The 25,309-nt window shown below is 41.8% G+C and overlaps 1 protein-coding gene across 2 annotated transcripts; it reads right to left on the bottom strand.

Moving 5' to 3' along the window:
• Positions 1 to 483: 483 nt before the first annotated feature.
• Positions 484 to 24,110, bottom strand: LOC130373886 (UDP-glucuronic acid decarboxylase 1). 2 transcript variants are annotated; one of them, XM_056580539.1, is made up of 15 exons: positions 23,369 to 24,110; positions 21,538 to 21,565; positions 21,384 to 21,432; positions 19,701 to 19,744; positions 18,763 to 18,823; positions 17,916 to 18,096; positions 14,756 to 14,860; positions 12,349 to 12,408; positions 11,724 to 11,845; positions 7,693 to 7,812; positions 7,139 to 7,182; positions 6,266 to 6,326; positions 5,919 to 5,976; positions 4,999 to 5,102; positions 484 to 1,104 (listed from the first exon to the last, which is right to left on the bottom strand). In XM_056580539.1, the coding sequence occupies exons 1-15, from the start codon at positions 23,454 to 23,456 to the stop codon at positions 973 to 975; spliced, it is 1,257 nt and encodes a 418-aa protein (XP_056436514.1). In that variant the 5' UTR covers positions 23,457 to 24,110; the 3' UTR covers positions 484 to 972. The 2 variants fall into 2 exon arrangements, with proteins under 2 accessions (XP_056436514.1, XP_056436515.1); XM_056580540.1 differs by having other exon boundaries at positions 4,999 to 5,117.
• Between the last annotated feature and the right edge of the window lie 1,199 nt (positions 24,111 to 25,309).

The raw sequence follows: 25,309 nt of genomic DNA on the forward strand, positions 1-25,309 counted from the left end.
CGCCAATGACTTATAAAATCACAGTACAACGATGGAAAATGGTATCAGTCCCCATCAGAATATTTTTGCATAACGGCAATTAACAGGCAAAATGTTGGCTTTAGGCATGAGTCAGACTACGCATTGCAAATTGAATGTCCAGATACAGGAAGAGAAAAAAAAAACCGCACATTGAAAACGCCAACAATATTGAAAATGTTTATTAAAAGAGCATCTCCACCTAAAAGATGTAACGATTCCAATATCCACAGAGCTTTCAAACAAGTAGAAGAAGGAAGCATTGAACGAAGATGGTTCTGAAACACCCAGTCCTGCGCTGTGTTCGTAACAGAAGTGAGACGAACCAGCCGCGGTACAGCATCTTTACGATATCCCGAGGGAACAGATGGGCCGCCACCCATTGAACGACAGCAGACCAGTAAATCCACAGGGCGATTCATTGAAGCCACTATCAGCCAGTCCATCCCGGGGGAGACATTAAATAAGAACAAAAACACGAAACACAAACACCCTGCAAGCGTAAACACTACTCCACCTCTCTTACTTCAGCAAAAGCTTAATTTAAATAGCAATCAAAAAACGCCATCCAAAAACATAAATTTAAAAAAAGAAAATGGCAAATTTTGAACGAATGGCTAGTCCTCGTCTATTCAACGTCCTCCTTTCTCTCATAGCCCCTGTAGCCATGTCCAACCTGCCCCTGATACTCCCTGGAGGAAGTCCTTCACTCAGCAAGTGCAGCAACGGCCATGTTGAAACACCGTCTTCAAGTCTATTTTCACTCTTGTTTTTTCCAGGAATGAGAAAGAGTTCCTTACCTGCACGCACGAAAACACAACCCTTTCTTTATTCATTCAATTCAGGAGTGCACAACACAATGTCATGTCCATGGAGAAGTCTACCCAAAGAGGTCCTACAAGAGAGACGCTTCGGTGTCCACACCAGCGGTCGCTTCACGTTGGAAGTCGGACCTCAGTTATGTCTGGGGCGTCCCTTCTTCATCCGCGCCGCCTTGGGCTTGGGGATGTACTGGTTGTTGGCCTGGTGCTCCAGCTCTCTGCTGAAGTACTGGATGGTTTTATTCAATCCCTCCTCCAACGGTACCTGGCCAAACAAACAGAACACTCCCTTAATTTGTATTGCGAGGACTAGCCATAGAATGAACTATGAGACCCTACGGTTCATGTTTTGGGCGTGCAGAGTCAGATTGGTAAAATGATGAATCCCAGTTTACCCCTACTGTGTACCACTGTTCTTCCTAATGATGAGACGCAGTGTAGACCTTGTAGTCATGGGACACCTGTGGTGGCCTGTGTCCAACCATCAGTGGCGGCTGGTGGTTTTTAAAGTGAGGAAGGACTGCCCGCTTTTCGCTTGGTTGCCATTGGCCTGCTTGCACTGTTGGTGTATGGTGGCATAAGAATGTGAGACTCAAGTTGTATCAGGGTGTTTCGGTGAACTACAAAATAGTAGGGAGGGATAGTTATGGGAATAAAATTGATACAGTGATGCCACCAGTGGCATCACTGTAATTTGAAAGCTGGTGGGCAGCATGGCTTTGAAATGGACTACGGGCAGAAGGAAAGGATGCAATGCCCATTAGCCAAATCGGGCTTACTCTTGATTTTAAAAACTTAATAAAAAAAGCTGGGCCTATTTTTGCCCTCAAAGACTGGAGTTATTGGTTGAAATTTAGCTATGTTTATTTTCAGTTACAATTGTTCTAAGAAAAGACAAGACCAAAAGTGATGTGACATTTAAAATGCATCATGCTCTGAATCATTCACCCTTTCCACACCCTTTCCACAATATCAAACAGAACGGTCAGAGTAACAAACTAGTAAAAGAACGAGATCATTATTTCAAACAACCTGATCTATAGGCATGCTGCCTAGCTAGGAAAGTCGCATAGCAGCACCAACGTGAACTTGACAGCTGTCGTGGCGTTTGGTTGCCCTATCAAGATTATTCACATCAGTGTAACCTTGAATAGCCCACGTTGGAGATTTGCCATTATTCATTAGCAAACAGGCCCAGCAATGAGTAAGCCATGAGTACCTAGCAAACCATGTAGCACCCACAACACTGACGTTACCATTACTTTTGGTGATTTTGATTTTGCGAAGTGGTCTACCTTTTTCTTTGGTGGCTAACTTAGCACTGTAACTCAATGAATGGAATGCTTTATGTAATTAAACATGAAAAATGTCCTGTTTCCAATGTTTCCATTGTGAACATTATTCGCAAATGTTAGATCTCGTTATCCTTCAGATGATTTCACCCTGCTTTGCGTCTCTTAGACTGAGTGGCAATGCAGGCAGAGCGGGTTTGTTATCGACAGCGTTGCCAGATTGTGCAGATTTCCCGGCCAATGATAATTTTTCCAGCCTAACGTGATTAAAGGTGGCCCAATTGGGTGGGAAATCTGCCCAATCCGGCAACACTGCTCACCAGCCAGGGATCCTGCTTATTGGTTCATAACGCAGCGCGAATAGATTTTTGCGCGAATCAGACGCCTTAAAGGGACACTGTGTAAAAATGACTCCCATCTAGTGTTACAATTGTATATTGCATTGAAGCTAATAGTGCTCGTTTGTTCAAAAACTACGGTGGGCAGTATGTGCCAAGAAGCTGTGTCATGACATTCAATACTACCTCATCGAGTCATTCGAGTGATGATGAGGTTCGTTCTTTCAAACAAAATTCAAACTGCATTGAATCATTGGTGTAAGCTAATGACGTATGAGTAATTATTCCTCGAGCAAGATAGTGAATTATTTCAGTCATCATTCACGCTGGCTCAGAGTGAAAATGCGTTTGCATTTCCTGTACCACGTAGTGCTTTTTGTCCCTCTCGGCAGTTCATAGACCGGAAGAACATGGAAGCCTCCATGAAGCTTACCCGTCCTATGTAACTACATATTACTTATTCTGAGCTCAGGAGGATAAGTGAGATTTTTGGCAGAGATCATTTTACACCAATGAGGACTTATTTATGAATGAATACGTTGATTTGAGGTAATAAATGACTTTAAATATCACAGTGTCCCTTTAAGGTCACACCCACTCAGAGTAGGACTTTCCTCCTCTCTCCCATTGAAACCCATGGTATTCACCGGCCGCCAGGACTTTCGGGGAAATTAATGGGAGTCAACGGAGGCTCAGGGAGGACCTTCCTCCCTGAAGTAATTGTCAATAGGCGATAGGGGGTGTTAATGTCCCTTTACCCAGGGAAACTAACATTAGATATTCAAAGGCATTAAAGTAGTCATATTTAAGGGCATTAATTCATTACAGTAGTCTGGGCAATTTTTTATTCTCAACAATGTTAAAGAGGATCTTCCTCCCTCTCCTCAATGGAAAAGCCTCCACTGTGTATGACACAATCGAAAGAACTTGGTTTGAGTGTTACTTCAATCGCACACCAGACGAGTCACAGATGAGGGACACTATGTGCATCGTCGTGTGGTAGGAATAATGCGATTTTCGTTTAGGTTGATTTCTTCTGAAACTAAGCGACGACACAATTGGAAAGATTACCATGTTTAAGAGCATAGAAGAAATTCCAACACCCTTAAAACCAGACATGGGGGACTCGAGTCACATGACTTGACTCGTGGGGAGCGGGGGAGGGGGAGTGCAGTACGACCGTTTGATTGACGTACTTACTGTCCAATGCCAGTCGGTGGTTCTGAAATGATTGGCTGGAGTTTTTCGAGCCCTGCCCGTTCCACAGATGATTGACTTGTTTAATTTTCATGTCAGTACTTCTAACTCAGTGGCTGTAAGTGGGTTATGATAAGGATTTCAAGTAATTTTCAAGTAAAATTACACCGTCAGAGCCAGAGCGTCAGACTGGGCTGTTCTCAGCATACTGCAAAAAAATTAAGAGGGATTCAAGTTCCAGTCCCCAAATTCAGTTGAACCACTACCTGGACATTTGTGATGGACAGAGCTGCCTTCAGCTTTGGGCCATGAACAGGCGTGTAAAAATAAATGTAAAAAAAAAATAAAAATTTAAAAACATTCAATTAGTTATGAAGAGGCCCACCGTTGTTTGTTCTTAATTGTATATAACATATCACTCAATTTCGGCAAATTAGATGTTTTTACCTAATAAAGAAAAAGGGGCTCTCCTCTTCCTCCCCCCCGCCCCCCCCCCCCCGCTCTCGTAGGGCACCGAAACGGCCAGCAGCGGCCCTGCACCCTCCCCTCTTTGTTCAAGGTGGAGGTAAGAGTTATGGCAGTCCCTGCATCAAGTGCACCTGTTGAACGTGTGTTCAGCCATGGTGGGGAGATAATGTGACCCCATCATTCACAACTCAGTGACTAAGTACTGTTTTTTATTTAATTTTTTGCAAATGCAATGCACTGTAAGTCGATGAATGTTGCGAGGCAGCAAGATCGCTACCAGCTTTCAGGCTTGTGTATGACTATTTCCCCTTCCTACAGTATGTGTATGTGATATTACTTTTGAAATAATCTTTTTTTTCAAATAATATTCTACAACATGTAGGGAGATTGAGTGATTGACTTGAACTGTTCTCGTATACAGCCACCTAGAGGCTCTATTTGATTCTGTGAATAGGTTGGAGGAAATTATCATAAAAACATTTTCAAACTATTCACATAAGGGTTTTGGAATGTTTTGAATAGTTTCAGTTATTGTTAATGTTAAGACATTGTTATTGTTAATGTTGAAATAAAACTCAACTTATGAACAACTCTCTTTACCGATTTTTAAATGTGGAAACTGGGTTAGATCATCAGATTTTTGTATGACTTGACTTGTGACTTGCTTGACCTGAGCAATGACTTGACTTGTGACTTGCTTGAGACTTGAAGGTTATGACTTGAGACTTGCTTGTGACATGCACATGAGTGACTTACCCCCACCTCTGCTTAAAACCAAACTAAACAAGATTTTCGGGTTTGCTGGCACTTTTAAGTCATGAGCGGTCAAGCCCTTTAGCTTGGAGGGGGAAGGGGCTCACATACCACGGGCTCCCAACCCAGCATCATCTTAGCTTTGCGGATGTCTGGCCGGCGTCTCTGGGGGTCATCCTGGGCCTCAGGAAGGAACTGGATCTGACTGTGGCTCACTGTGGACACACGTTCTTATAAGCAAAAAAATGGGAACACAAACGTTAGTCAAGACAACATCGATATCTACAAAACAGAGATCAACGCCTCGTCCATAAGCAAAACAATAAGAGGGATACTAAAGCCTTATGACGGACCAAAATCTACTCCTCTGCCTCCAATCCCAGGAATCTATTTTCCATATTCTCTTCCCTCCTCATCCCCTCCCCTTCCTTCCTCCCTGACAGCTGATGACTTTGTAACCTACTTTACCCCTTCCTCCATCCCCCCTCCACATATCCACAGCTCTGTTATCACCCAGAATTCCTCTCTCCTCTTCAGATTTCTGCAGAATAATAGCGTCTAAACACGCAAACACCTGACCTGACACGATCCCCTCCCCACTCCTCCAGGCTGTCTTGAACAACATTCTGCCATTCCTCACCACCCTCATCTAATCCTAATCCCTCCCTTCAGGCCCTATTCCAGCGTCCTCCAAGACTGCTAGAATCAACCAACCCTTGACATCACTGACTTCCGGAATTACAGACCGATAGCTCTTCTATCATTCAATTCTAAAACACTGGAACGGGCAATCTCCAAACAACTGTCCTCCTATCTCCCACAAAACAACCTGCTTTACCCCCATCAGTCAGGGTTAAACATGCGACAACCACTCTGCATTTGAAACGTGGCCAACTTAATCATGCTGTTCCCATTGTGTCCTTTCCTCGCCTCGCTCTGCCTTTACATGCATGCTGACCCATGTCTTGGGACTCCTTCGTTGAGTTCTCAGATTCAAGACAATGGTACTGGCCTACAACGGAACTGCTTACCCACAAGGCTCTTGATTAGCTGGGCAAACTCCAGGATGGTGTGCTCCTCTGGGTTTCCCTGATTAAATAAACCACACAGCTTCTCGTTATCGGCACAGCCACACCAGTCAGACTCACAAATTAATGAACCAATCAATGAGAAAAAAACATGCGCTAGCCAAGATATCTAAATGGGAAAGAAGGCCAAATGTACCTATTTCATGATTAATATCATCCATTAATCAGTTGTGAATTTTTTTTCTGTGTTGAATGCACAAATATATTATAAAATATAAAATTGATTAATGAACATATTCTATCAGGTGTGCGTGTGCGCGCGTGCATGTGTGTGTGTGTGTGTCTCTCACCAGGTTGACTGGACTGCTGATGTTACTGTTCATCAGGAGCACCAGGCCATTCACCAGGTCACTGGGAGAGACGGAGAGAGATGGCTGTGTTAGTACCTCCCATCCCCTAGGCTCTTTGGGACTCCTGCATCTCCAGGCAGTCAGGCGGAAACGTTTGAATCTTTTGAGTGTTCAATCATTGAAACACACACATTCACGCCACTCATTACACATATGAATCGTATGACTTTAACCAAACCAAAAGCAAACCAAACCATCTCCATCACTCATCTCAACAGGCACAGAAACAAACAGACTCTTATTGGCGGGGCATTGACCGAACAGGCACACTGTGTGCCAGAGATAAACGCAAAAGGGAATGATTGCAGAGAAACACTTTTTTAGAGAGAGCGAGCGAGAGAGAGCAGCCATTAAAAAGCGCGGCAAAATGGATTTCTCACGATGTAAATTGTCTGGTGTTGAAAGTGTGTGTGCGACACCGTCGAGCAGACTCTTATCATCGTTGCCCTTAAAGGACAGGACCTGAATGCAGCTTGGCTTTTCAGACATCTTTGCACGTGATTAGGCTGATAATAAAACCGCTGAACACAATAGGACTCGCCTTACCGTGATGATGGCCACGCGATTAGAATGATAAAGAATGGCTGAACACAAAGGACTGCTCTGACCATCAACATACCAGGACCCCAATCAGCAGAATGTGTTGAAAGACCCATTAGATGGGAGCAAGGCAGGGGGAGAATTGGCCCTTACAGGAGAGCCTCATGGGGAAACCATGCTCAGCCAATTCCCAAGTGTAGATACAGGGTTAAGACCCTCCTAAGCCAGGTACATCGCCCTACAACACGCAGCAGTGGTAAGTGATGCAATTACCTTACATACTGGAAGGCTCTGGTCTGCAGTCCTGAACCATACACCTGTAAACACAGAGGATGGATGACTACTAACATCTGTCCAGTCTGGTGGATACAGTCTTCTACTGCATCCATCGCAACGTACAGGTCTTGACATCTTCCTAACCACGGTTCTACTGGCAATAGCGCTCATACGGCATACAGGTTATTGATCATGTATTCCAATATCCTTTTGTACATACTCTGCACTTTACTGCTTTTTTTTTGCACTTTTGGTGAGATGCTATACTGAATTTTACTGTCTCAGTACTTGAAATCTGTGCAATGGCAAAGTTGAATGTAATCGAATGTACTTTTTTTTGTTGAGAATAGATAAGCAAATGTTGCCTTCGAATGAATAACAAGTAGCTACATTTTTGGGTTATAGTATGACCTAACTATATAGACCTGCTGCGTGCTTTCTGATATCATGGATCGTCTTCTCATTAAGATGGATAGCTTGAGCTGAGTACCGGTTAGCTCTGGCACAACCCATTGGGCGCTAATAAAAGGCCTATTGTGATAAAGACCTACCGTGAGCGGTTCTCCCTGAAGCGCTTGCAGGATGAAATTGCTGACGACTCGGCCGTCGTTCATGTGCATCCTGGAGCCAAACGTGTTGAAGATCCGGGCCACCCTCACCTCCACACCTTCCTGGGGGCCCACACATACACACACACTGATTCAAATAAAAACAGAAACTAACAGTCTATGTACCAATCAAAACAAAAACCTGACAGCAAGACGAATGACCAGAAACTAATTAAGTACATAATTAACCCCAAGAATTACTCATTAACCCAATTTCCATTAGATTTAAGAAAAGCCTCCTTCATAAAGCTCCTACGATTCCTGTTGTATAGAAGGTAATTATTGCAGCAATGAATGAGTTCAAGTTATTCAATTCAGCTGCGGCAATCTCTATCTTTCTCGTTATCATTTTCCTGCTTTTCCCTACTCATACTTTAAATAAACACAGGGATTCAGTCCCCATCCAATGCATTTATAATACTTGAACAGAATTTTAACAGATCGACAGTGGCTTGCTAGCTATTGTATGAGATGATGCTTGATCGGGCATGATTGAAGGAAAAGGTGCAAAATTGTGATATGAAAACTCATTTGAGCCAATTGTATATCTGTATATAAATTCATATTTTGCTGGGACCTGTTCTAGCATGGATCTTTTGTACATTGGGGATCACACCCGTACCCTTCGGGTTGGAAGCCGAACGCCATCGGCCGGTTCACTATCCTGCCCCCTTATTAGTAACGCAAGACACACAAAAACATGACAGCCTCCACAGTACACCACTCACCAGCACCACTCACCAGGCCTCTCTGGACAACGGACAGCCCATAATCATCGACATGGTTTAAGGCGGTATTCATTTGCATAGAGTGCAGTCTACACACAACTTTAATAGCCTACGAGAGAGACCTCAACGAAGGAGCCTAAGACATAGTGAGGCAAGGCAAGGACACAATGGGGACAGCATGATGAAGTGGGCCACATTTTAAATACAGATTAGTTGTTGCATGTTTAACAACCTCCAGCCATTCCCAACACTACAGCGAAATGTTGTATGCAATAGCTTCTACTGGCCGTCTTGGTCAGCTTATGCCTCACCTATGGGGCTCGTGTGTAAACATACAAACCTCGATAACGATGAAAAGGATGAAAGGAGCCTTTTGCAATGTAAAAATAGGAACAGCGTATCAAAAAATGCAAATTTGCACCTTTGCCAAATGTCTGAGTGTGGGGGGGTGGGCATAACAGACAGTGTAGGATCTCCAAATGGTTGGTCGCACACGCACACACACACACACACACACCCCTGTATGGTAATCAGTGGATCTGAGGACTTTGTGTGCATCTCATTGCACTCGTGTGTGCATGCATGGAAACATGCCATGAGAAGCAATGCTAATCTCAACAAGCTGAATAGTGGCATTTGGGAAGCATTCCTTTCATTGTAGATGTTTTTACTCGTTTGTTATTAACAAGTAAAATAAACTAGATCCCATATGGGATGAAGTAAGGGGCAATTTAAAAAACATTTTGAAAGCATGCCGATTTATGTTGGTAGTGACTCCCATGCCGTCTGAAGCGAATGGCAGGCAAAAATGTTCCATCTGTTGAGACGCCTAGCCTTGACTTATCACATTTTAAATGTCAATGAATTTCAATTAAACAGAGATCTTATTTGTGATACCTCAGCCCACGTCCGACCTGCCAGACAGCTGGATATCTGAGGTGCTACTTTCATCGCATTTCTACCAGGGGGCGAAAAACTGGAGGTGCGGGGGACGGGTGCCGAGATATCTCGAAGAAACGGAAAGCAACACAAGATAAAGAAATATCATCAGCTTAAATGAAAGCCGTGAGACAACAATCACATCTGATCATCAAAGGCTCGCGTATGTCAGGGCGGCAGAAAGGACAAATCCCCACAGTGGGAATATGTTCAGAGGATGCAGGGGGACGGCAGAACACAAACATAGTGCTGTGCAACTCATATTTATTTGTGTTTGTGTGTGTGTGATGATGTAGGTCAGCGTGTGAAATAAAAAAATGCACTAATACCCACTTTTGTTTTTCATATCAACACTGAATTTGGGATAAATTAGTCAGGCTTAAATATTTGTCGAGGCATTGGATCTATCACGACTACAACACCATCAATCATCATGAAGGATGGTTGTTTGGCCTGCACTGAGGGATGGTGGTTGCTGATACTAGAACAACACGACTAAGTCACCCAGCAGGCACCTAATGTACCTTTAGATACACAATGAGCCTCTCCTCAGAGTTTCTTGCTGCCTCACTTTCTCTGAGAGAGCATTAACAAGTTGTGAAACACACAAAACGTACAGAAACTACAGCAGTTTTGAGAACCAAGAACACTAGAAAGTACATTTCTAATGTATTACTAATTAAAAACCAAACATGTTGTTATTAAAGCATACTCGCATACATGCACGTTTTCTGCATTTGAAAACAAACGTTGACAATGTATTTTCTATATAAACCAGGTGAGGTTGAAAGGTATCTTCCGGACTCTGTGGTAATGACTATCTAGTCCATTACTAGTGATAATTACTTCACATCTAGGAATCCTTTATGCATTCTAAATTCACAAAACATACTTTAATTCAACGTTTCACGTTGAAGACTTCACTAAATAGTTTACATCTTTTGAAATAATGCAGTTTCCCCTCCAATAAACAAGGCCAGATTCATGTGGATACGTTTCAATTCTACTCGTATATTAATGCATAGGAAATGTACAATGCATGTAAAAACAAATGACAGAGTGACCTTGAGTTTCATCACAACGTGGACCCGAACCCGCATCAGTAACATAGGTGAACAATATCCCCCACTCGCTCTGTAAATACAATGAATACAACTGACCGTTTGTTATTGTGCAAATATAAACCTATCCTGCATCAAACATTCCACCATACTGCTGTTCACATTCAAAGGCCTAGCCAAAACGGAAATTAAAATGAGCTTCAGAAATCTTTCTAGAAATCACACAAAACCTTTTCAGTGGCTCCTACATTCAATCCTCAGTGTTAAGAAGACTAAAACTCCATCCTAGACCCCAAAAGGGCTCTCCCCAGACTCAAGACATGTTTGTTCAGATACGCTTTTCATTTAGCCATCTCGTCTGCTGGGTTATATTTGTCATTTAGTTGTACTGCATTGCCAAAGCCCTTTGGGAAGGTGCCAGACCAGGAAAGGTGCCAGACGATTAAATAAAATGCATTCTTATCAATACTAATATTTATATTCACCCCAGGCACCCGAAGCTGAATCTATTTGATAAACCCATGCAGGGATATACGGAGGCAAGCGGTAACTGTTACAGGAATTACTCCATTACCGGAATTGAAATGTACAATGTGTACTATCTTCCAGCGCAAATCTTTCTTTGGGAATCGTATGCATGTGCACACATACACACCTCACACATCAAATAAACCAACACAGCAAACTAAATAGGAAGACAACATTAGAAACAACCTGTTGTGGGTAGCAGCAGGTGGCATGTATTCTACGGTACGTATAGCTTTAAACGGAGGCCATGGGCTCCACTGAAAAAGTTAAATAACAAAAGGTTTAACGGCCATTCTGCCTCAATAAAACTATTTTTCTCTATGAATGGTTTTATTTAGTCTACACTTACAACTACATCAGGCCATTTAGCAGACGCTTTTATCCTTAGCGACTTACAATAAGCACATTTATCAGTCAGTACAGTAAAGATATTCATAGAATGTGCCAAGCACTTATCATGTCTAGGTAAAACCAATCCCCTTATACAACAAGAATGCTAGGATAACACACACACACACACACACACACACACACACACACACACACACACACACACACACACACACACACACACACACACACACACACACACACACACACACACACACACACACACACACACACACACACACACACACACACACAAAAACGGACTTAGTGCAGGTTTGACCAAAACAATTAAAAGGACTCGTCTTGCCGGACGAGGCCGCGGGCGTACCTGTTTCATGTAGGCGTAGCACATGGTCTCTGCCACCCGCTTGCCCTCGTCGTAGCACGCCCGGGGCCCGATGGGGTTGACGTGCCCCCAGTACTCCTCGTTCTGGGGGTGGACCTCCGGGTCTGAAGAAAACAAGGCGCATGGAGCACAGGTTTAGCTGGGGGGGGGGTTTGGTTTGATTCCGGGCAAAGAGGCTGCATCGCACACGGGTGAATTAAAAGCGGCGGCGTTGATCGCTAAGATTGACTGGGAACATTTTGCCACGCAAGGTCACCTACACAAACTTAAACTCACAAAAGCGATGAACATAGTCTGCTAGACCATAAATACAGATGGCCGGCACTTCACATTATCCTCTGTGCACTCATTAGCACGACACCGCCTCCACATTTTTTTTCACGTGCATTGTGCAGGTATACAGTATGTATAATTAATTTATACAATATATTATTACTTCACTTCAAAGATCTGTGACATAAATTAAATACAGCCATTGAAGCTGTATCTTGTATTCAATGACTGTATGCTAATTGCGACGGCTTTATATTTCACACGCAGAGCTCATGAGGTGGATGAAGGGGTCGTGAGGTGGATGAAGGGGGGGGAGGGGGTGTGCGTGCGTTACCTCCATACACCTCGGACGTGGAGGCCAGCAAGAGCCTCGCTCCCACGCGCTTCGCCAGCCCTGAAGGAGACAGTAGGGAGAGGCGTCAGCACGCGCAGAGTCCGCACACAGAGAGCTGAACAAACCCGATGGTTTAGAGCTAGACACGGACTGTGAAAGCACGCATTCAAGTTGGCATCGTGAGAAAATCCCCGTGTACAACTTTTACTTTTGCAGGTCTTGCCTTGGATGGGGCCCAGTGTTGGTCAAACAGATCCATAAAATCAGAGTCAATGACTAAAGAGAGGCTTTTGTTCTGGTCACTCTTGCTGGACCCGGTTGACGAGTAATGGGAAGCATCCTCTCCTATGCTAAAGGCTTCCAATGGTGATTTCTGTTCATTCTGTTCATTTTAACATTATTATTTGGTCTGTTTCGGATAAAAATGTCAAAACTGAATTACAGAGATCTATAACTGAATTATAGATACAAGTGTTTCCTTTTTCACGCGAAAAAAAACTAATACAAATATCTACAATAGAAAGTCCACATGTAGCAATAATTCAATTCAATTTTATTTGTATAGCCCTTTATCACCACAGTCTCAAAGGGCTTAACAGGCCAAATATTCATGACACCCCCCTTTACCCAAGCCCCCACACGGGCAAGAAAAAAACTCCCTTGAAATTAGCAAGGAGGAAATCATGAAAAGAAACGCATAGTCGGGGATCCCTTCTTCCAGGGACGGTCAGGAGTGCAATGGGTGCCACAATTGACATACAGGTAAATACATGCACATCATAATAAAATGGTGAATGGGTTCTGGCCATTCACCATCAATATAATTGTGACTGGTGGAATGGTTATTTTCCATATCCCACATCAACAATTACATTTGTGATAAGTCGGGGGCCCACAGTAATGTTGGGGATACTAATGGACTCTGGACAAGAATAATCAGAACAATCTAGAATTCCATTCATGATATCGGTTATACAATAACAAACAAACATTGCCCCTCATAAGAATTGAAAAATTTACCAAAAAGATATTACTCAAATATATCTGCCATTTGCTGGTGGAATGTGTTAATTGTGTAGCCTGATTGTCTGCTCTTTTTATTTTAAGCATATCAACAAAAAAATGACAACAATTATAACAATGTTGTACTTTCTCAGTAAATGACCATTGAAGTTTCTCATAAGGATGCCGTTAAACACTTTGAGGAAGCCTCCAAGGGTAATGCATCATGGAGGACAGGTCATTGTTTGAGACGTTTTTTGGCTCATTCAACTAAAAGTAAGCTGAAGTAGGCTTTTATGTGTTAAAAAAAACACATCAAATAGTTATAAAATGTGTAATGCAACAAACACATTATCCTCCTTATATCAAAATGGACAAAGAGGTTAACGGGGACTATTGGATCAGCCCAGAACACACATTTTAGGATACAATAAATACTAAAGCCGAATTGCACCATAAAAGCTCTGATGCCTACATGTAAGCGTCTAAATGGACCGGAAAATCATGGGCCTTTCAATTAAGTAATCAGCCTTAATGGCACCCATGTGAGTGAACCGACGGTCATCATGCTGGCCATCAACACTGACATGGATGCATGACCCTCCACAACATATAGACCTACTGTCTTCTCCACACAAAAGTCATCACCGTCATTCCTGGCGCTCCCATTCGAGGTAATTGCAGGATACGATATCTTGCCTGGCTAGGAATTGTTCACGTTCCCATGACAACCATAGGATGTTGCATTGTCCTTGGCCACTGCTGAGAGTAGTGAGCCCCGCCCCCCCCCTTGCCATACATATACCCTCCTAGTATGTAGCCGTGAAAATGGCAAGGAAACATCACATTTGATTTAAGCATGATGTCGTAATGAGCGAGGGCGAGGGTGTGCGGGTTAGAAACAAGTTGAGGTCGTAGCACATAGACGCCCTTGAAATGGAAACACTGCAGTCCTTTTCTTAATGTCAACCAAACATGTGTCAACTGCACAAAGAACTTGCATCAGGATGGCAGGTATACAACGTCCACAGCTCATGATAGAAGCTTTTCTGTACTGGCGATTGGTGCAATCTCAAGGACGCACAACCAACCTGAATCTGTCCCAAAGCACAGCAGGTCTAAACCCCGAAACGGCTGTGCTTGAGGATATAATTTAATGATTGCTGTGGCCAGGAAAAGCACCTCTACTAGATGAATGAAGAAAGGCACAGGAGGCTGCAGCCTTAAAGCCACAAAGCTGACACGACAGCAACGGTAAATTCCCTTGAAAAAAAATACAAATTATTTATCGACTTCTGATAACAGACAACGGACTGAACATGAATGTGCGCAGCCACACTGATTGGATGGCTGCAGGATGGTTTCTGCCCATCTGGTGCTAGCATAGTGACGTGGAAGGACTTACCAAGCATGTTGAGAGTTCCTATGGTGTTGGTCTTCAAGGTCTTGATGGGGTTGTACATGTAGTTTGGCGGAGAGGCTGGAGATGCCAGGTGGTAGATCTGATCCACTGTTGATAAAACACAGGGTAAGGATTGCATGGGGTGATCACACACAAACCATACACACACACACGCTATTTCAGAGATTCAATTTCTTCCACCTTCCACCCCACTGATTGAACAGGTCTCCTATCCCTTGATTTCTAAGGCCATTACCATCAGACCCATTTTCCTACATCATAACCCTTCCACCTTTCCCGGTTGCCTTGCACCCATTCATCGCCGTCTCCCTGATTCCCTAATCAACCGGTAACCATACATACCCCTTTAATCCCCCAACGCACTCTTTCAAACTATACACACTATCGACCAATTCACAAACCTTTCCACGCCAACATCCTCAACCATTTCAGCACAGTCCAACTGCCAATAAAGGCCACTCACTCACAAAAGTGGTCGTCTGGAACCAACGGAGCAAAAGTATTTTTCCAGAACACATGTAGACTACCCCCTCTTTAATTGTCACATCACCGTGTTGGTTAAATTGTGCATGTGTAACAATGGGAAATTTAATTGGGAAGATGGAGGTGCAGAATGAATGATACCACAGCATTGCTTGCCTGGGGCTGAAGGTTTGTCTTTTTTGTGCAATTTGCGATGTTATGTATTGCTTTTAATAAATGTCCTTATTGTTTGCTTGATAACCACTTTGATAACGCCTTTGTGCAATGGCAGTGGCACCATCCAATCACGTTTCTTCCTAAGAATAGCACATTCGACAGTTAGTCTAGAATCCTAGAAAATACTAAGTTAAAGGATGATCCAAAATAAGTCGAAAAAAAAACATGTCAACAACAGCCATCACACACGCTGGTTAAAAGGATTCTCTCAGGCCGTACTCGTTGCTGCTTTGTTCTATTTGCTGAAATGCAAACGCTACAAAGTGTCTTTGTTCATTAATGCATTTCACCATTCCTTCGTTCTCTGGACTATAAGGACAAAGAGCCGCAGACAGCACTCCTGCTGTTTCACTTCATCAGGGGAGAGAGAGGTGGTCGCACCCCAGAAGTGCCAACAGACAACAAAGTGGATCGGAACAGCACAGGGGGCGAGGAGAATCTCCTCTATGTGGTAAAGAAAAGTGTGTGGAGACCAAGGAAAACACAGGATGTTTTTCCGGCCGCCACTATCAGAAAAAGATACATGTAGCCCACTGATCGGGATGAAAGATGGGCAATTTATTGTGCCGGTGGGGGAGTTTATCAGCCCATACAACGAACACACAATACAATGAAATAGAGTTGCACCGTCTTTAGAAAAGAGTTTCCTTACTTTCCTTTGCATAATTATATAATCTAACCACACTCGTTCAGGTGTCCTACCTAGAAAAGATCTACCAGCAGTTAAAGTCTCGGGCAATGTTTTGAGTTTGCATAAAATACTAAGAATGGTTGACAGAATATCTTATTCAGCGACGCCCGATACTGACAAACAACACAAGGTGTTCTGTGCTCCTCCCTTCCCCCTGTGAGCCTGTGTATCTTCCCCTTTGTGCTGTGAATACTTATGGGGTGCATCTGAAAGAGCCAGTGGACCCACTGTATCAGCGGGAATTCAAACACTGTAATTAAAAAGATATGTGTTTTGAGCTGAGATTATAGGAAATGTGGAGGGGGGGGGGGGGTGTCTTACGACCTAACGGCAACTTTGTGTGCCTTTTTTAGAACCGTTGTTGTGATCGAGGGTTATAATGAGCGACGTGTATATGATATGCAGCATACACCATGACATTACACTGAGAAGCAAACCCTCACTTGGACATTAAAATAAACCGCTGCTCAGACGGAGCTCGACAAAGCCACACACCGTAGCGTCATACTGTTGGTGTCCTGGAAGACTAACCCTCTCTCGGAAGCGATCATCAAAACCGACGGCTTTCCAGAGCAAGCATCCACAAATCAAACACACCGAGGAGTTATGCTATTTAGTGTTTGAGACTTTTAACCCCATCTCCGTCAACCACTTCCAGGTAGAGCTCCACGCTCCCACCAACACCTTGCCACCATCAGCCCTTTGTCATGATGTCGAAGAATATTTTCAGTCACCTCGGCGAGACCGTAACCTGCTCACTTAGTGTTTTGGGGAGATATACATAGGATTTTAAACCTATTATCACTAAAATCCTGTCTTATTTAATAACAGTGATATAATGGCTTGGATTATCATGTGCACGATCCTAATATAAATATAACCCCTTTCCCTTGACCAGGATAGTCAAGTTAAATAAGCTGCATTAAGGTTGTGGCTTTCCTACCAATCTTTTAGAATATAAGACGGATACTGAGTAAACTCATTGAAGACAATATACCAAAAATATTAGTTATTACTCCAAATAACTTTTAATGTTGTCTTTTTACCTGAGTGGAAGAAACTACTGGCCAAGCATTTGTTTGAATATTTAACGTAAACTATTTTTGAGCCTGCCATGTGCAATGCATTTGTGATACTGGGATATATAATATACCTCAGAAAAATGAAAAAAAAAAAAATATTCTCAGCAAGTGTGTCTCCCTTTTGAGATATGGAAATTAATTCCACTCATCATGTTTGGTGTGCGCACAAAGAAAATAATGTCAGTGAAAAACTAGGCCTATGGATAGTGGTTGTCAGGGAAAGACAGCGAAAGCAAATCAACACGTAGGAACCTAGTGGATTTCTCAAAGCTAATGAGTTAGTTGCTACCTAACCTTACTTCACAACAGATAGCCTTCACTGTTGTTATAACCACTTACTGACTATTGCCAAACAAAATTGATGGAGAAGGATTTGAAACAAAAAAAGGGGCCATCTGGACAGAAATATCTAAATATTTACAAAGAAACACTTTAATTAGCATCTCCCAACACACCCCTGCAAAGCCATGCACTTATTTATCATTCCCGGCATTCGTCAAGAGATGATAACAGTAGATGATAACAGTAATCAACCCATCACGGTCCTCATCATGTTTTTCCAACTAAAGCAAACCCCCCGGACCAATCGACATTTCAGGTCCACCAACCATAAATCAAAAAATAAAAACATGAAATAAGTGCGACGCGCCCCGACGCCGTCTCTCCTCACCTTCGATGTACAGAGGCTCCACCACGTCGTGGTTGATGAGCTCAAAGTTCTCGTGGCCGATCCAGTGCTCCACGTTCCTCTTCCTGCCCGTGAAGAAGTTGTCCACCACGGTCACCTCGTGGCCGTCCATCATCAGCTTATCAGTGAGGTGGGAGCCCACGAAGCCCGCGCCGCCCGTGATCTGGGGACGGGGAGAAAAAAAAAGCGAACCGTGAGTCACGGCCGGTGCATTCGTCAACGGCGGCCTCGGCTGATGGCTGATTGGTTGATTGAGCTGGGCTGAGTTTGGTTCATTTTGAAGGAAGGGAGAAACGGTACAGAATGAAGAAAAAAGGTCTGCAATCAGTAGGTTTAGCCAGAACAATGTGCAACTCCCTCTGGAGGGAAGTGTTGTTTTGGAACACGTTTGACGAGAAAGGTTTACCACCGGTATGGCATTCAGATTGATCTCCATTGACTTGAGTGGTGTTGATTTTAAACTTTACAGACACCTTTAATCTCTATTTACCGGTTTTTTAGTTTACTTTCATTTACTTGGAGTTTTCTTTTCACAGCATCCTTTTCAAATGTTTCTTACGTCACAATGTAACCTTGAATGAAACCCAAACATAACACTAAAGAACAATCATCACTGCTTAAATTATCTAACGCTGTTGTGTTTCAATGTATTTGTTTGTGTCTATTCTTCTTTGTGTGTCTTAGTGTCTGTCCCATAATTGAAGCATTATGGGATGGCTGTGGAAGGTCAGCACTCAGAGGAGAGCATGGGCAAACAGGAGTGAATACAAGTGCCCTGATGAATGAAGAGGAAAGAGGTGGAGAAAGATGAGTGCAGTTTTCAACGTACCAAAATCCTCTTCCGATCCTTTTCTGAGAGGAATTTGACAGGAGGATATTTCTGGGTAAAACTGTTAAAGAAGAGGTTAAAAGTTTTAACATCAGAAAAAATAAACCAACCAAAACGATCTACTGACAACTTGCGTAATACAATTTAGAACAATTATCAATCGTCATGTTCTCACACATACATGTTTCAGACACGCGTGTCAAAATGTTATAACGAATGATAGCTCCACAATGAAAGCCTCAATATTGTTGAAAGATGTTTGTCGTTCGACAATTTGCTTCTAGGCTTAACATAATTAAATCGTAGCTTACTACTGCTGTCTATTATTAAATTAAGAAAATCCACAGATCTACAAGTGAGCAGGCAAAGCGAACACAAAGCTAACACAAAGTCCAACCACAGCAGCCAAAATCATTAGTGATATGGTGCGAGCATTGGCACACAGACAAAAAGGGTCTTGCTAGACATTTGCTCAGAATGTGACAATCTTATGGAATAAAGAAGCAAATACAAGTTGCCAATCCCCCAGGCAGCATACCAGACATGCTACTGTTTGGTCAGCTGTCAGGAAAGATGCATTGGAAGCATTTACTTTGGGATCCAGTGATATTGATTGATAAACATAAAGGGGATACAATTAAAACCTTAGTAAAAAACTTTTCATTCTGTAAAGTCAAGAGGTTTTAGACAATGACTATTGAATCTGAAAAATGTGGAAATAAGACTTTTTAGGAGCTTAGTACAGTTTCAAGTTGGATCATAAACACACCCACCTACTGCTGTGCAGAATATGACACAGCAGCATCGACGACTTTTATAAAACAGCAAGTCACAGAGGGCTATACTTCATAGGGGGCGAGTTTGTAGAGTCCAATCCCTGAACGTGTATTCACAACGTGTATTAATACCTGCGTGTGTGTGTGTAAAAAAACGCTTACCTAAGCTCAAGGTCATGAATCTTCTCTCTGAGGGGAGCTACAGCCTATAGGTGAGGAGGGTTTGACAGAACAAGGGCACAGCAAGTCAGAACAAATCAGGTGGATCGTGCATCAGCTCTGTGTTGTGCCTCATTAAAAGCCTCATACATTTTTCATTTCAGACATGATCTCAACATTATTATGCAACTTTCATAAAAATTGAAAGATATGGAACATTTAATGCCTGGTGTCTATAATTTTGTAGTAAACCGTAGGGGTGGGAAAAAATAATAAATTCTTCGATGCATCGCGATTCTGTGTAGAACGATTCCGTCTCAATACAGATAAGTTAATAATCGGAATTTAAAAGAAAAGATTATACATAATTTTTTTTTTTTTTTAATTAAATTTGTTCGCCTCCTGCAACATGCTGTTCGACAGAGGGATAATTTGAGTAGTTTTAAAATGATTTAATTTATCTTCAATGTGTATTGGCCAAACTGATTTTCTCTGGACGTGATTGCGATTCAGCCTACGCATAGCATGCAGTTCTTATTCTTATAATTGACTAGGAGCAGCTTTTTTTTAATGACATAGAAAGTAAGGTTTAGAAAGAAAAGATAACTAAATCTGTTTATTTTTTACTTACTTCCATAGCGTGTTGTAATGCAAGCTGCATTGATTATTGCATTGTTCATAGAAAGTAATATTTGTGACAAAAGCTTCGAGATGCATCAATAATCGTTCTAGATTCGAATCATTGACCTCTGAATCGGAATCAAATCAAATCGTGAGGTGCCAAGAGATTCCCACCCCTAGCAAACAGCAGTGACGTTGAAGATTTCCAAGAACTGAATAACCCCCTCAAACACACACCTCCCTTTCCAACGACTACGGTTGCATGTACTGGGCTTTAATAGGAAAGGGGCCAGTAGGCATTTAAGTTACAAGGTAAAGAGACATAAAAAGTTATCGCACAAAAGGTAAATGTTTGATGGCTCTAGCCTGCATATAAATCTGTTGAACCAATCCCAATCAGCTAGTCCCCGCGGTCACTCACTGTACATGATGTAGGATATATGCAATAGCTTTTTTACTTTTCTCGACATCGAAGTCCTCTTATTGCATCAATAGCGTGAAACGACAGTCAAAAGACCATAATTATTGCTATCAGTTATGTCTTGATCATAAATCTCGATAGAAGTAAGCGCGACAAGCCAGTGTTTACTTGCACTGCGTAATGTGAATAAAGGTTAATTTGGATAAACATGACCGTGTGCAATTGTATCGCTACAGTCTAGTTTTGGATACCAACTTCTCTGAAAAAGTGAAAGCGTACTTTTGGTAATCAAACAAGGAATCAGATTAAAAAATGAATCTCCCAAACAGGGATGTATTAAAGAATGCATACCCACTTATCATAATCCCTTTCATCTGCGAACTGTTGATTGCTATACAATTTTACACTCAGATTGTGGATCAAAAGTGTGTGACACACCTTTTGCCTTCAACCCATTATCTGGTATGAGTTCAAGGTCAATTGTTGCTGGATTTTCATGATGCAAATATTATGTGCTTAGTGAATAACGAGTAATCATAAATGGCCAGGAAACAGTTGAATTTCAGCAACAAACTAATAAAAGAGACTTACAATTACCTTGCAATGCAGTTAATACATGAAGTAACCCAAAAAGTACAACTTACTTCATCTATTCTTTGCTCAATCTTCATCTCGCTGAGTTCCTGTATCGATCTAGGATGCCGAGTTAGGGGAATATAAGTACACAAACACTGTAAGAAAAAAACACTACAAAATGAGGAATTCACCAGAATCTTTGTTGCCCTGAAAAACACATACCTCATGTTCGTATACGTTCCCCAGACAGCTGGAACAGAAAAAAGAAAAATGGTAGGACGGTTTCAAAAATTGCAGAAAGAAAGATCATGAACTCATATCATGACGAAATTGTGTGCGTGCATACGTGCAAGCTTTCTATAGATATATCTAATGTATTGTGTATGGGCAACATTGACAATTACATGCTAGGCTACAGAAAGATCTAATTCGGGACATTTTGTATATTAAAAGATCATTTATATTGCACAACATATTGCTAGTTGTGTATTATTTGTTCGACTTTTTGGTATTTCTTGCATTTCAAGTATCGCTTCCTCTGCGGGGCAATGGGGACTGCCTATTGAAAGATTGCCCTCAATTTGAACGTGCCCTGACTTAGGAGTGCCCAGAAAACACTGAACTCATGTCTACCTAGGTCATCAGGCAACAATGATCTCAACTGTGACCAGAAGGTTTTACAATACTGGTCTCTCTGCAATAAACCACAATAAACCTCTGCCAATAATTGTTTGCATCCCTACAGTTGGTTTTGTTTCGACAATCCATGGTAACATAACAGGCATGATTGTCATTTGCAATCTATTGAGGGAAATCCAGCAAGGACCTTTGGTACATTGTTCTGATTTATTTTCACTTAACCTTAATTAAACAAGGATAGTCCCATTGAGATTATCAGTCAAACTTTTAAGGAGGTCGTTGACATTGAATATTCAGCGAGACTTGATAAGAATTGCAATAAGAGACTTGTATACATCTTCCTTCTCGACATTCATGAAGAATCTGCTTTGATTGGGCCTCTCGGTCAGCAAACTTTTGTTTACCCTTTACTGACCAGTAAAGACTTTTCTTCACACAAAATAATGATATACCTGCATCAAATATATAGGTTAATATATTGTACCACCAAGATACTGCTTGTATCTTAACTGCAAGACGTCACCATGACGATACCTAAGAACATCCTGAAGCTAAGGGAGGGCAAGACTGAAGTCCTTGTATAAAATAAACATTGACGAAAATAAACAGAGAAAATAAGTGTTGTCTAGTGTTTTTGTCCCTGAAAGCCAAAAACCAGGTAATGCCTCATCGCTGAGAAAAACATTATTGTTTCCGTAGACAATACAATCAGGTCTGGTCCTGACCTCGCCCACAACCGCTGCATAATACAAACAAATTACCTTTTTCATAAATACTATCACAAACTATGGTAATGCTCCATTCACTTCAAACTAATTCAATTAGCTTTTGATTTGAAATTATACAATCTTTGTCACCATTCGGATTTTTTAGGTTGTTTTTCCATCAGTGTTTTAGAATCATTGTTACCCACCTACATATTGCATCCCATCCATCCCTATAAGGGAGTAGGAGGGACTGGGGGATGACTAACATGGATTACCTAACACCAAATTACACTATAAAATGTAAGATAAGATTTAGTGCCTGTTTTATAATCGACTCGAGTGTTAATGTCACTCTTAAAATAAATTGTGGAGAGTAACTTGGGTCCTCAACATGTACGCTGTTCATACTCTGCATACCAAGTATGATTTAACTAAGGTGGCTGTTTTCAGCATAGCAGCTAATAGTGTATACGTTATTGATCATTAAGCTTCGCCCTGGAGAAATGTTAAGACGAAAGCTACCGTGATACTGTCAATAACATGGTCCACCTTCAGTTCTGTCAGATGGCAAAGACGTAACTTCACCGCCTTGATACAAGATGAAACAACAGGCAACTTTATAATAATCTCGACTAGGTTGCGAGTATCTCGACACATAAACTGCGCCTGTGTGGGTTGTTGGATCATTTTCATGGATGTGTACTTACAGGCTATGTAGGCGATCAACGCGAGGGCAACCAGCAGCTTCATCATTCTCCTGTTTATCCCTGAGATCACCCACACTATCCGATTCATTATCTGCTCAATGCAACATGGGACTCGCAACAACAACACTACCACTGCACTTTAACTCAAGACTGTCCATGTTTTCGGTCGTCACCAGACATACCAGACGGCAGGTCAAATAATAGGCTACCCTAAAATATCATGTTTTGGCAACGCAGTGCATTGTTCTGAGAGAGTAGTCGGACGGCTCGGCAAGCAAGTTGGTTAGCAAGCTGCTACGTCAACACTTCCCAGTCATACGTGGCTAGCCCGACACTAGTAGCTCTGTCTTATCGCCAGCACTGTGTGCTACTGTAGAATAATACGAATTACGGCTATTAAGTGACCTGATTGAAGTCCTTATATGCCGCACGGTCAACACACTTTAACAGCGTAGTCCGGTTGGGGTAACAGACGGTATAATGTACCGAAAGTGCATCGTCTCAGGTTAGCCTTTAGCTCCAGGAGGCTGGCTAGTTTATACAAACACAACGCCTCTTCAGCCCGTATTAATATCCAGTCAGGGAACGATATGACAGCAACAATTTCACTGAAGTAAAACTCGAAGTGATTAAATAAATAACCACTCAGTCTTGCATTAAAGCACAAACTCGGGTTGTTCTTCACTGTTTGCCCGACGCGTTTGATCGATGAACGACAATTCTTGGATTGATTAAAAGGACTGATTTTTAACTTTTGATAATAATAATCCTCAATATCCCATTTAGTCATTAAAATGTTTAATTCGACTTCTGACACTATTTGTTGACATCGCATATATATCCAAAACATGCAATTGATAATTAATGTAAATAACAGATTAGTAAAAGTCAAGCCATTCAACACATTCAGACATAACTTCAAATCTCGGGTTCATCCACCTCAGGCACAATGGTTCATTCATAAATAGAAGACTCGGATTTAGGAAAACTACCACATTGCACTGACCCATCTGAGACTAAACGCATTGATAAACGTTGACATCATGTTGCGTTCCTAAAAAATGTAAATGTTTAATTGATTAATATTGAAATCATCCATAATGAAAGACAAAAACTTTATTGTGGATATAAATGTGAAGATTCATAATCTGTGTTAAATCCAAGACCAGAGCCGTTACTGTATTGCTATCATATTTTAAAGATTTATACCTGTATATTGACTGTTTAGTCATTTAGTCATTCTAGTGGTAAATTGAGTTATGGGCTACAATACCATTATGGGGCAGGGGTTGCAGGATTCTTGTCCAAGGGTTCTATGAGTAGTATCCTAACTATCATGTAATGTTGAACAACAAAAAATAACGATATTTTATTTAGCTTAAAAAACAATATTCAGCATTTAATCATGCACTGCATTAATAAAATATTAGGACAATTTAGGGAAGGTTTCTTTGGGTTGACCTCGCCTGACAAGCAGAGTGGGAGCTTTATAGCGCAAAGATCTGGGGTCCCCCTTTATGGCATGGAAGAAACCTGATTCATTTCATCCAAAACGAGAGTTGGTTGAGGGAAACACTCCTCCCTCCTGAGTCGTTTACCGCGAGAATATGTCAGCCTTAAGCAGATGAATGCTTCAATCCAGGTCATTCACCAGAGTCTCTTTAAAGAAAAACATTAATTAAAATGATATTTTCTAACCTTGTAAGCTCGAAAACCAACTTCCCTGACGTTCTACAGGGCACACGTATCTGGGGAGACATTGTAGAATTTTGGATGGTTGAAAAATCACAAAAAATTGATATAATTTCAATGCTGCACGTCATGCTGCAGGTTTAAGATAATCAGATTTGCACACGACATATGGTTAGGCTCTTTGATTATCCGTTAATTATGTGAATAACTCCTTCTTAAATGGCATTGTGAAAAATAATACAGACCTTA

Source organism: Gadus chalcogrammus, chromosome 20 (assembly GCF_026213295.1).
Source record: "Gadus chalcogrammus isolate NIFS_2021 chromosome 20, NIFS_Gcha_1.0, whole genome shotgun sequence".
Classification (NCBI taxonomy): domain Eukaryota; kingdom Metazoa; phylum Chordata; class Actinopteri; order Gadiformes; family Gadidae; genus Gadus; species Gadus chalcogrammus.